The sequence below is a fragment of the Schistocerca cancellata genome, chromosome 11 (assembly GCF_023864275.1).
Source record: "Schistocerca cancellata isolate TAMUIC-IGC-003103 chromosome 11, iqSchCanc2.1, whole genome shotgun sequence".
NCBI classification, from domain to species: Eukaryota; Metazoa; Arthropoda; class Insecta; order Orthoptera; family Acrididae; genus Schistocerca; species Schistocerca cancellata.
The window spans coordinates 56,437,388-56,448,381 of NC_064636.1; the positions used below are offsets into that span (position 1 = coordinate 56,437,388).

The window sequence follows — 10,994 nt, forward strand, 5'->3', positions numbered from 1 at the left end:
TGTGTGGGAGGGCTGTCAGCTGCGTTATGAATTACAAGGGTGATGTGGACTTGGAAAGACATCTTAGCACAGGAAAACTTAGAATGATATGAGCCAAACCACGTCTGCCTCACTGCTAGATTTTGTTATTATAAAACAGACGTCTGCAGTTAGGCGCGTTCAAGCCACACAACCAAACTGGCATACCACGTAATTTTGCACCACCTTCCGCACAAATCGACTCCTCTCTCCTGGCATACTGAAATAAAACAATAGATGCAATCAAATCAAACGTGACCTTTCAACAATTAAGGAATTACACGTATAAATCGAGAATCGCACTTGTAACGTCATATGCATGTTTACTCATAAATAAACTATTTCTGGCATATCTTATCAATTCGATTCTAACCCCTTTGACAATTTTAGACCTGTCCTGCCATCTGTGAGTAAGATGTAGAACTTTTTGCATTCCGTAAGAATCGTGCCATCGCAGACTAGAATGAATCGTGAAAGAATCGTGAACGAATCGTAGGAATCGATTCGCAATGTGAGATTGAATCGTAGGAATCGAATCAGGAAAAAGAATCGTGTTGCCCAACTCTATTGTGCATGGGCTGTCGCATGCAGCAAATCCCACCTGTCCATTAATTTCCGCTCCAGACAGTGCATTGTAGCAGTAGTGAACTCCTTGCCACCCACTTTTTCCATTTCACGCAGATCTGCTGCGATGTGGGCGCCAAGGGTACCGTGACGGTCTTCTTGGACAGGCAGAGTTCTGGCAGCATCAGCCACAGCCGTCAGTGTCCTGCTGGCCTCCACCAGACGTCTGTTGCCACATCTGTCGTGCCTTTCCTCCTTTTAGTGGGAGGCTGCTCTTGACACACGGGGTGGGGCTGTGCCTCGTTAGACACTGGACTCGCATTCGGGAGGACGACGGTTCAATCCCGCGTCCGGCCATCCTGATTTAGGTTTTCCGTGATTTCCCTAAATCGCTTCAGGCAAATGCCGGGATGGTTCCTTTCAAAGGGCACGGCCGACTTACTTCCCCGCCCTTCCCTAATCCGATGAGACCGATGACCACGCTGTCTGGTCTCCTTCCCCAAAACAACCCAACCCAAGCTGTGCCTCGCTACATGCGACAGGCTCTTGCATCTCATGCTATAAAATAAGAGATAAAAGCCATTAGTTACGTACTTCCTTACACATACATAAATCTTATTTATTTACAGGCACCCACAAGCAGAGGAGAGTGGGAGCAAATTGCAGAGGATTTCGAGAAGTGGAGCTGCTATAACACTATAGGAGCAATGGACACAAGCAAGTGGATCTCACTTTTTCAATTATAAATTGGAACGTCCCCTTAGAACAAATTATACATGACTGTGCTTAAACTGACACACAATATTTTTAGCGCAACGCAATCTGACCTTCAAAAATCCCTGCAAAAGAATGGCCCTGACTAACATTAATCTATACTTTTCACAAATCACTTACCTCACCAAAAATCTCCGTTACTCGAACTACTGCAATACAGCGAGCGCCACTACTGCCAGCTAAATAAAAGATTCAAACTACGGAAGGCACTAACTACTGATAGGGATAGTTAGCAAATGAAAGATATTAATAGAGAACAAACAATGTGTTTACCTTAATAGTCATAATATATATAGCAGTTCATGACAAATTACAAAACTCCGCCATCTCTCTCCTCACATCCACCACTGCTGGCGGCTCACCTCCCACTGTGCAACGCTACGCGCTGTTCACATCCAGCTGCCGCTGCCCAAAACTACAATGGCAGACAACAATGCAAACTAGCCACAGACTGCACACAGCACAGCCAGTGATTTTCGTACAGAGCGCTACGTAACGTTGCCAATAAGAAAACATAAACAGCCTACTTACAAAATCCTTCAACAGTATCATTTTATTTGCCATGGTAGATGCTTCCTACAAATTTTTGTATGTAGATGTAGGAACTAATGGGCGTGTTGGTGATGCTGGAGTGTTTTCAAAAAGCAAACTACGTGAGTGTCTCATTGATCGATCTATTCTCAACATTCCTGAAGGCAGGAAGCTTGGGAACACAAACATTACAACTCCAATGGTAGTACTAGCAGATGACGCTTTTCCTCCAGTTATAACATTGTGAAGCCATACCCCTTAAAAGGAATCACAAAAGAAGAAAAGGTTTTCAATTACAGACTGTCACGAGGAAGAAGATTAGTGGAGAGCAGCTTTGGCATTCTTGCAAGTCGTTTCAGGATTTTTCTTACTACCATTAACCTGCCTCCAGAAAAAGTTACGACAATTACACTGGCTGCCTGCACATTGCACAACTTGTTAACTGAGAGAAGAAAACACTTGTACACTCGTCAGGAAACAGTGTCTGCCGTAGTAGGAGACTACTCTTGTCTTGAGACACAAAGCACTGAGGACCTACAGCGAATGGAACCAATACCTTGCCAAGCTGCTTCTGGACGTCCAGTACACGGGAGAGCAGTTAGGGAATACTTTAAGACATTTTACAATGGCGCTGGAAAGTGCCCTGGGAAGATAATCAAATTTAGTCACGTAAAATGTAAACAAATGTACATACCTCAAACATTTCTTCGAATGTTGGTGTGGCACGTTCACTTTCACTTTCAGTGCTTTCTATGTTGCAAACACTCTCGCCCGCCTCTGTTGCCTGGTCCAGAAATTTGAGCATGTGGAATCAGTACACTTGTGGAGTATACTCCGCCTGTGCACTGGCTCCAGTTTTGCTTTTATGCATCTGCAATATTAGTAATGAAAATAATGTAAACTACTTATAGGTTACGTAAACATTATTGTATGCTTCAAGTCGCTGCAGTGAACAAATTAATGCTAATCATTTGTATGACATGTAAACTTTACTTGCATAAATAAATATAAATGAATATGTCAATACGAACTTTTGCTTTCTCGTACGAGTAGCTTGTGCGGAGGCCATTAATCCTCTTCTTTATATCCTCAGTCGTACATCCAGGCCGTATGTCACGGCTAATAATCTCCGCTATATTTTTGTAACTCTCCAGTCTTCTTAATCCATTTTTATAATCAGGGTGCCTCACATTGTAAAGCGCCTCATCCGCTTCATACATTTCAATTAATTTTGCGGTAGACGCTTCGACCATAAATATAATAGACTGGCCCTGACGTAATTTTCGTGGCTCCAACATCTCTGGGCTAAAGTCACGTGAATGTTGGCACAACATGGTTGTTTCGTGTTGCGATTATGGCTGTACTCAGCGTTTTGTCGGGGAAAATTGCATTACATTTCACGTGTGTTTCTATGACAGTGGAGATGCGTTTATTGAAATCTGCTGAAATGACTTTTATATGTTTTTTACACTTGAAATAGAGTATCACGTAAATTAAAGTGTTGAAAGTGATGCCTGTAAAGTCAGACTCATATTAAATTTTGGAAACTGTGATAATTCGGTTACAGAAGTAAATATAACTGTTTCTCGTTCCTACTCATAGGTTCCCTAAGGATGAAAACCGAAGGCAGCTTTGGATACAGGCCCTGAAACGGAAAAACTTTAAGCCATCGGCACATACGCGCCTTTTTGTATATACAAGTGAGATTATAATAAGGTAAGAGCACCTATAGTCGACACATGAAGATAATATTTTTCTAACTCCTAATACTATTAAATAAATGTAGGCTCCAAAATTATTTTCTGAAACTTCAAAGTCTCACCTTTCATCTAAAATATCATTTTTTTAAACTGATAGTTTAAACTTTTGTAAAAATAGCAGGAACTGAACCTTTGAAATGCACCTAAAATTGATACTCTAAAATGGACCTGCTCCTAAAGTCGACAATTTTGGCATCTATAGTTGACATAATTCCCATATCCCATTTTCTTTTATAAAGTGACTAGAGCTCAAAACGTGGCGAATCCAATTTTTAAAGTTTTGACACAAGCCCACTCTGAGTGTTTAAAAGAATTTTTACGACATTTTACTCTAATTGATAGTTTATAGTAATTTCGTCGCGCTGCCCACCAGAGGGGCGTTCGATGTATTTGTTAGATTTTATAAATGATACTGTGGGCAAATCCAGGTCAAGTGTAGTTCTTCCATAATTTTTCGCAAATAAAAAAGGAAGCGTTTGACAGTCAATTGAGAAATGTAGGTAAAATACGATACAAACATAGGACGGCAGACCGCTGATTTGAAATCCCGCCACGTTTTGCCAACAGTCACGTGGTTTATGTTGGAGCCACACCAACCCTATAGCTTCTGCACAGCAAGGCCAGTCTACCAATATCTATGGTCGAAGGGTAGATGCCACACACCAATTTTATTTTGCGGCCATGTTTACAAACACTAAAGATGACAGAACGCTCCAGCGATGCTGGCGCTCCGCGTGGTAACATATCGGGAGTGTCTCCCGACAGTACGCACTTGGCTGTTTTGACGTTTGGATGCCGGAAGTCACGTGACTGTCTCTTCAGTAAACACTTTGCTGCGAGGACGGTTTTCGTGCAGTGCAGTTGCATCAGTGTATGGAGATCACTGAGTTGCACACGTGAATACTGAAGGAATTAGTTAAGCACGAAGTAATTTCCATCTTATGTTTTAGTCCTTCATGTTCAATAAACAGAATAGTGTAAACGTTCCGCAGTAGGCCCATACTGAAATTTACGTAATTGATATATGTGCGTACAGATTCGCCGAAATATTCTGCCGATTAGTGTCAGTTATTTTTCCCCTTTCTTTCTGTGGATCTTAGTTGTTATAACGAAATGTGCGTAAAATATTGAAAATAAATGTGGTTAAAAGGTTAACACAAGGCTATACTGCTCATAAGTTTTGCTACCTCGGTTTATTTCGCATTCACATGTAGGGGGACCAAACCGGCGAATATGAAGTATTTTTTATATTTTGGACGACGAAAAGCGGCTTTTAAGTAGCCATTTTGCATTCACATGTAGGGGGACCAAGCCGGCGAATATGAAGTATTTTTAATATTTTGGACGACGAAAAGCGGCTTTTAAGTAGCCATAGTATAGTTCCAGTCCTGTTGATGCAACATGGCCCAAAAATATTGTGATGTATCGTTTTTTTTATTCCCGCCAATATTCCTGTGAAATAATCTTTTCTGTGACAAACAGAAAGAAGAATTAAGTGTAAACGGGTCACATACTGCTCAGAATGTTACTCCCATAATGCCTGTATCTTAGAACTAAACTTAATGTGTTATCACTTTTTATAGAAGTGAAGCCAATTTTACTGTGTGTAAACATTGGTTATCAGCGCAAGAAGCAGGGTAGTATAGCTGAATTGAATGCCTAAATTCAATAAGTGCATGGTGCAGAACACCTGCTTCCTTCGGTGGTGTATCTAAATATACCAACAGAAAATCTAGTGTTAAAGAAATTGATTTAAAAAGCTACTGTGTGGACCTAGATTTTGAGTTGGCTGCTTTGGACTTATTAAATCTTATTATAATAATTGTTGTCTAGTATACCATTCCCCAGATGGAAACTTTGAAAATTTTCTCATCTAAATAGAATCTTGGCTGTGCTATTTTATGCACTTGAAATCAGAAATTGCACTGGGTGTTCATTTCAATGTACACTTTTGCAAGGAGAGTTCTAAGGAGGAAAATTTATGAATCTATTAACAATTTATGGACTATTTGTAGCATGTCATTTACCAACCAGAGGTGATGCCTGCCTTGACACTGTTATCCCAAATCTAAATACATGGGACTATGAGATGACTTTAGTTGACCCAATGACGTCTGGCAACAGAGCACTAGTCATGGGACTTTATACAAAGAGAACTAATACTCAACCAGCTGTTTCCTAGCATTCTAATTATGTATTCACAAAAAGGATCATTAACAAGGAAACATTAAACTCTTTTCAAACAGCGCAATCTGCAGTAGACTCACAGGTGGGACTACAAGAAATGGCTGTGATTAATGCATTTAAAGAGTTATTTCAGACCATCAAAACCAAATTTGATTATAGCTATCCACAGAAGACCAAAAAATGTCGCAACACAGGCAAACTCTGTGTGTGGTAAAGTATTTTGTCAGAACAGACATGACATTTAAGCACTTTTGAGAATTTCAGCCAGTTTTCTTTTACATAGAAACTAAGACTTGCTGTAGTGTGACACTAAATCCTTGATTTTTGTGCTCAAACACAGTAGTAAAATCATGACAAATTCAATTACTTTCTTTGTTAACTCAAATCCTTGACCAAACACTGATACAGACCAATTATAACGTTTCATTGTGCAATTCAGTTTTATTTACACAATTAGATATCACTTAATTATAGAATACAGTTTGAATGAGCCAAGATGGTGGGACAGCATTATTTTAGTATACCATGATTAACAAAACTCAAAAAATGCACAAGTAAATTTAAATTTTTATTCACCTTCAACTACATGGAATCTCTCTCTCTCTCTCTCTCTCTCTCTCTCTCTCTCTCTCTCTCTCTCACACACACACACACACACACACACACACACACACACACACACACACACACACAAATTGCCATAATGTACAAGACCACCTTTATGTGCATTAACAATATTAGGAAAAGGATAGTTTGCTATTCACTGTAAAGGTGACATGTTGAGTTGCAAACAGGCACAATGTAAAGACTGTTACACATTTAGCTTTTAGCCAAAGACTTCTTCAGAAAAGAAAACACAAAAAGATTTACACACGCAAGCACACTCCCTGCACACATCTCCACTATCTGCAGTGGGAGATATTGGTCATGTGTGCTTGCTAGTGTTAATCTGTTTGTGTTTTGTTTTCTGGAGAAGGCTTTGGCCAAAAACTAAATGTGTAACATTCTTTACATTGTGTCTGTCTGCAACTCAACATGTCACCTTTACAGTGAGTGGCAAACTACTTTTTTCCTAATATATATATTTTTTTTTATAAACTTAATCACCCCTCACAAAATCCTTCTCTGCTTTGTGGAAAAAAATCTAGCCTGAGATTCAATCTTGGCATTCACATTTACTGTGTTTTCTTGTGAGAAAGAAAAATCTTTATTAAGATTGCCAATGATCTTCTTCAGCTCCTTCAATACTTTGGCCTTAGTCTCCTGTCCACACTGTGTTCCTTTGCTGAGTGCAACTATAGTTTCACAGTGAGACATCACATCCTGTTCAAATGTGTCAGCAGATTTTTCTGAATTGCCAGAAAGCAATGCTGACACATATTCATTGTCTGCACTAGAGGGCAAGGAACACTGTTCACTCTCCTGGACAGCACCAGACAATGATTTGGCACATGCATGTATATGCTTACATATGTTAAAATTTAAAATGTTGTCTAAACAGCTGCATTTATACGAATGCACACATATGTTGCAGGTGTTACACTTAAGTGAACATTTTCTTTCGCATGTCAGTTCTGAATTTTTTACAACAACATACACTTCACAACCAGTGGAAGAAAGCACTTCCCACAACCCTTCACCCCTGCATAAAATCATCCCATTTGTTATAGCTGAGCTATCGTTGTGGCTTGCTTTCACTCTTGACGCCCTAGAGCACTGTTTACGTTTTGAGAGCTTCACTAAGCCCTCATATACTTTGTCTCTCACTAAACATAACAAAGCATTTAATGACTTATCCAGCCTTCTGCACTTTTTCCCTTCTAGATAGCTGTATTTAATAACTTTATGTAGGGACTCCAAGTAATTGTTTGTATTGATGCCCAATCGGTGCCTAAAACAATACGCCCACTTTTCCACTCGCTGACAGTACATCTTAAGAAAGTACCTGCCAAATTCTGCAGTATCCGGATCATTCAATAGGTCTTCCACCACTTTCTCCAGACTACAACTAAAAACATCTATATCCAGTTCCGTCTGAAGTCGCTTTAGTGAACTAAACACTGATGATTTTTTCTCACTACCCCCAGAAATTCTCCTTAAATTCTGAGACCAGTTCCGTTGTATATGCCAAGAACACAGCAACTGGTTTGGCACAGGTCCCATTACTGCTGACCATGCATTATAAAATGCTGGTGCATCGTCAGACATAAACACATTGGTCTTTACAGTGCCCACCCTTTCTCTCACACATTTGAAATAAAAAGACAGTAAGCACATGTCTCCCCTATTTGAAAAACAAAATGCAACTGGCATTCCAGCACCATATCTATCAACAACAACAATAGTAAAAAGTTGAAAATCATATGCAGTCATGCCATGAGTGCCATCCACACATATTTTATCTTCTCCATACTTTAGAAGTTGTTCGGCCTGAAAGTCTGTCATTATAATAAGAATGAAGTCTTCATCTTGAAAATTAGGATCCACTTGTTTTTGCTGCTTGAAATACAGTACTGGGTTGTCACTTTGTCTCTTCATTTCTTCAACCCACAATTTCACACTCACTGCATCATTTTCATGCTTCTTCGTTGCATAACCAATATCAAAATCCCTTTTTATATTATGCAAATCTTTTTTCTCAAGGAGATGGATTCTCTCCACACTTGCAGCGATTGGTGCACTTCGGACATCTTGTAAAACTCGTCCAACAGGAACACCCTGTGACAGCCGTCCTGAAAAAAGAAAAAAAAAAGGAAATAAAAATGAAGCACATTGATAGACCCTACGTCTGTTCACACAAATAAATTTGATAATTTCATGTACATAAGTGTAACATAATCCATTTTACCTGCCAATTCTGCCCTCTCATTCCTATGCAGAAATGTTCTTCCAACATCTTGGGTGTGTCCCATATGTTTTGGAAAAAATTTTAAGCAGCATTTGTCCTCTGTTATTGTCACTTGCATGTTGGATGGACAAGTACTGCCTATTTTATTCGTGCCCATACTTTTGACACACCTGGCACCTGTTCCTTTAGAATTGAAATTGAAAGAGCAATGGCAGTGGTAATATCGAACACGTTTTTCTAGTCGCTCCTGCTCCGAACAATTCATTACATAACGAACATGGTTTACTTTTTCGTAAGAAATTTTCCACTCTTCAAAGTCTGAAAACAATGTTAAGGCAGTATTTTTAAGTTATGTACTTGGGATCAACAAAATTTACTAAAACGTGACTAACACAATAAATATAAAAAACAAACCTGCAAGACAACCAAATTCTATCTCCTGGCACTCAAAACTAACGTCATGGTTCTCTTGAATATGTGTTCTCAGTGTGTCATAGGTGAGAAACGAGAGAGAGCATTGTGGGCAAATAATGCGGCATTTCCGACTGTTTTCCTCCGACTTCATGCCATGCACAGTTATTTGATGACGTTTTAATGAACTGCATCTCATAAATGCAATTCCGCACTGGGGACACAATTCACTGCCTTTTCCTTTTTTAGACACATGGATATCAAGTTCATGAACTTTCCTCATATGGGCGTAGAGGTTCTTTCGCATTTTAAACTCTGAACTGCATTCCTCACACTTATAGAGCGTTTCTTGGGAATCACTCATGTTTACTAAAACAAACTAAACAATAACAAGAAACAATAACAAAATGGAACAGCAGCAACGAAATAACAAGAAGCAGCAACAAACAACGAAAGCAGTTAAATGGAGCACAAGGCAAACATCAACATGAATGGCGTCTTCGAATAGGATGCCTCGTAACGTGGAACCAACTTCCGGTCAGTAAACGTCAAAACAGCCAAGTGCGTACTGTCGGGAGACACTCCCGTAACATATCGCATTGCAGTGAACAGAAGACAAGCGATTTCTTTGATCAAATCTACCGCCTCGCCCTAGATTTTATCAAATACTGGACGACATTTGTCAAAGTTCCCCATTACACCATCAAATATCTTTGACAAAGATATTGGACAAAGAAATTTGATAGTGTAATACCGGCCTAATTCTCTGCGCGTTGTCTGGAGTGTGTGCAGTACGAGGCCTGCCGCTGCGAGGACAATCCTCAATATTGCCATGCCCGCTTTCATCACGTAACCTGCTTGCCCGCCGACTAACTGTCCTGCGATCGACAGCAACATCTCCGTACACCTTTTTCAACCTCCTGTGAATGTTCCCCAGTGTCTCCTTTTCACAGCACAGGAATTCTACGACAGCACGTTGCTTCTGACGAACGTCAAGTGTAGCAGCCACCTTGAAGACATGCTGTGACGGCGCCACTCACGGGAACAGGTTGAACTAAGTTTGAAAACAAGCGGGAAGGGTGTATCTGCACACTGTAAAACTTTCACACATGCGGAATGAAAACTGTATTTTTACAAAAATAGTGTGCATTTCTTTTGCAGTGACCCTCATAGTTTTAATCACTGCGCGCAGAATTTCGGCATGTTCAGATGGTGGATGAATACTTTATGAACTAGCTCTTGTATTACACTTTCTATTTTGTTAACCTTGCTGTCGATTTGGATGTATTTCTTTCCTTGCTTTTGAACAAAAGTGACTTACCGAGGTACTTTTTACATGACTGGCTCTTTAGATTTTGTATACATTTCTTTTCATGTTACACAGAATTTGTTTTCTAAAAGATATGCAGCTAGACGAATAATTTTTGGACTCACTGTAGGTAGCCAAATGCCCGCATCTCGTGGTCGTGCGGTAGCGTTCTCGCTTCCCACGCCCGGGTTCCCGGGTTCGATTCCCGGCGGGGTCAGGGATTTTCTCTGCCTCGTGATGGCTGGGTGTTGTGTGCTGTCCTTAGGTTAGTTAGGTTTAAGTAGTTCTAAGTTCTAGGGGACTGATGACCATAGATGTTAAGTCCCATAGTGCTCAGAGCCATTTTTTTAGGTAGCCAAAGTATCTTGGTCAATAGCAAGCATCTTTCTACCTACTACTTCCAAATACCTATTTTTGAGGTGGTTTGCTCCTTTTAATGTTTGGACTCCTACCTGCATTACAACCACTGTAAGCAACTACTTCTGAACTGTACTCCCTTGTACTGGTTTCACTGTCGCCTTTTATTGCTACTACCAGTTTACTTATATTGCCGTTGCTGCGAATATACCGATTTCTTTTAGTACCGCATCTA

At 40.0% G+C, this 10,994-nt stretch overlaps 1 protein-coding gene across 1 annotated transcript; it reads right to left on the reverse strand.

Annotated features, from left to right (window-relative positions):
* Nucleotides 1-6,915: 6,915 nt before the first annotated feature.
* LOC126108498 (uncharacterized) lies at nt 6,916-8,691 on the reverse strand. The gene is made up of 2 exons (XM_049913753.1): nt 8,683-8,691; nt 6,916-8,566 (listed from the first exon to the last, which is right to left on the reverse strand). Exon 2 carries the CDS (start codon nt 8,370-8,372, stop codon nt 6,945-6,947), a length of 1,428 nt encoding a protein of 475 aa, XP_049769710.1. The 5' UTR covers nt 8,373-8,566; nt 8,683-8,691; the 3' UTR covers nt 6,916-6,944.
* Nucleotides 8,692-10,994: the final 2,303 nt, after the last annotated feature.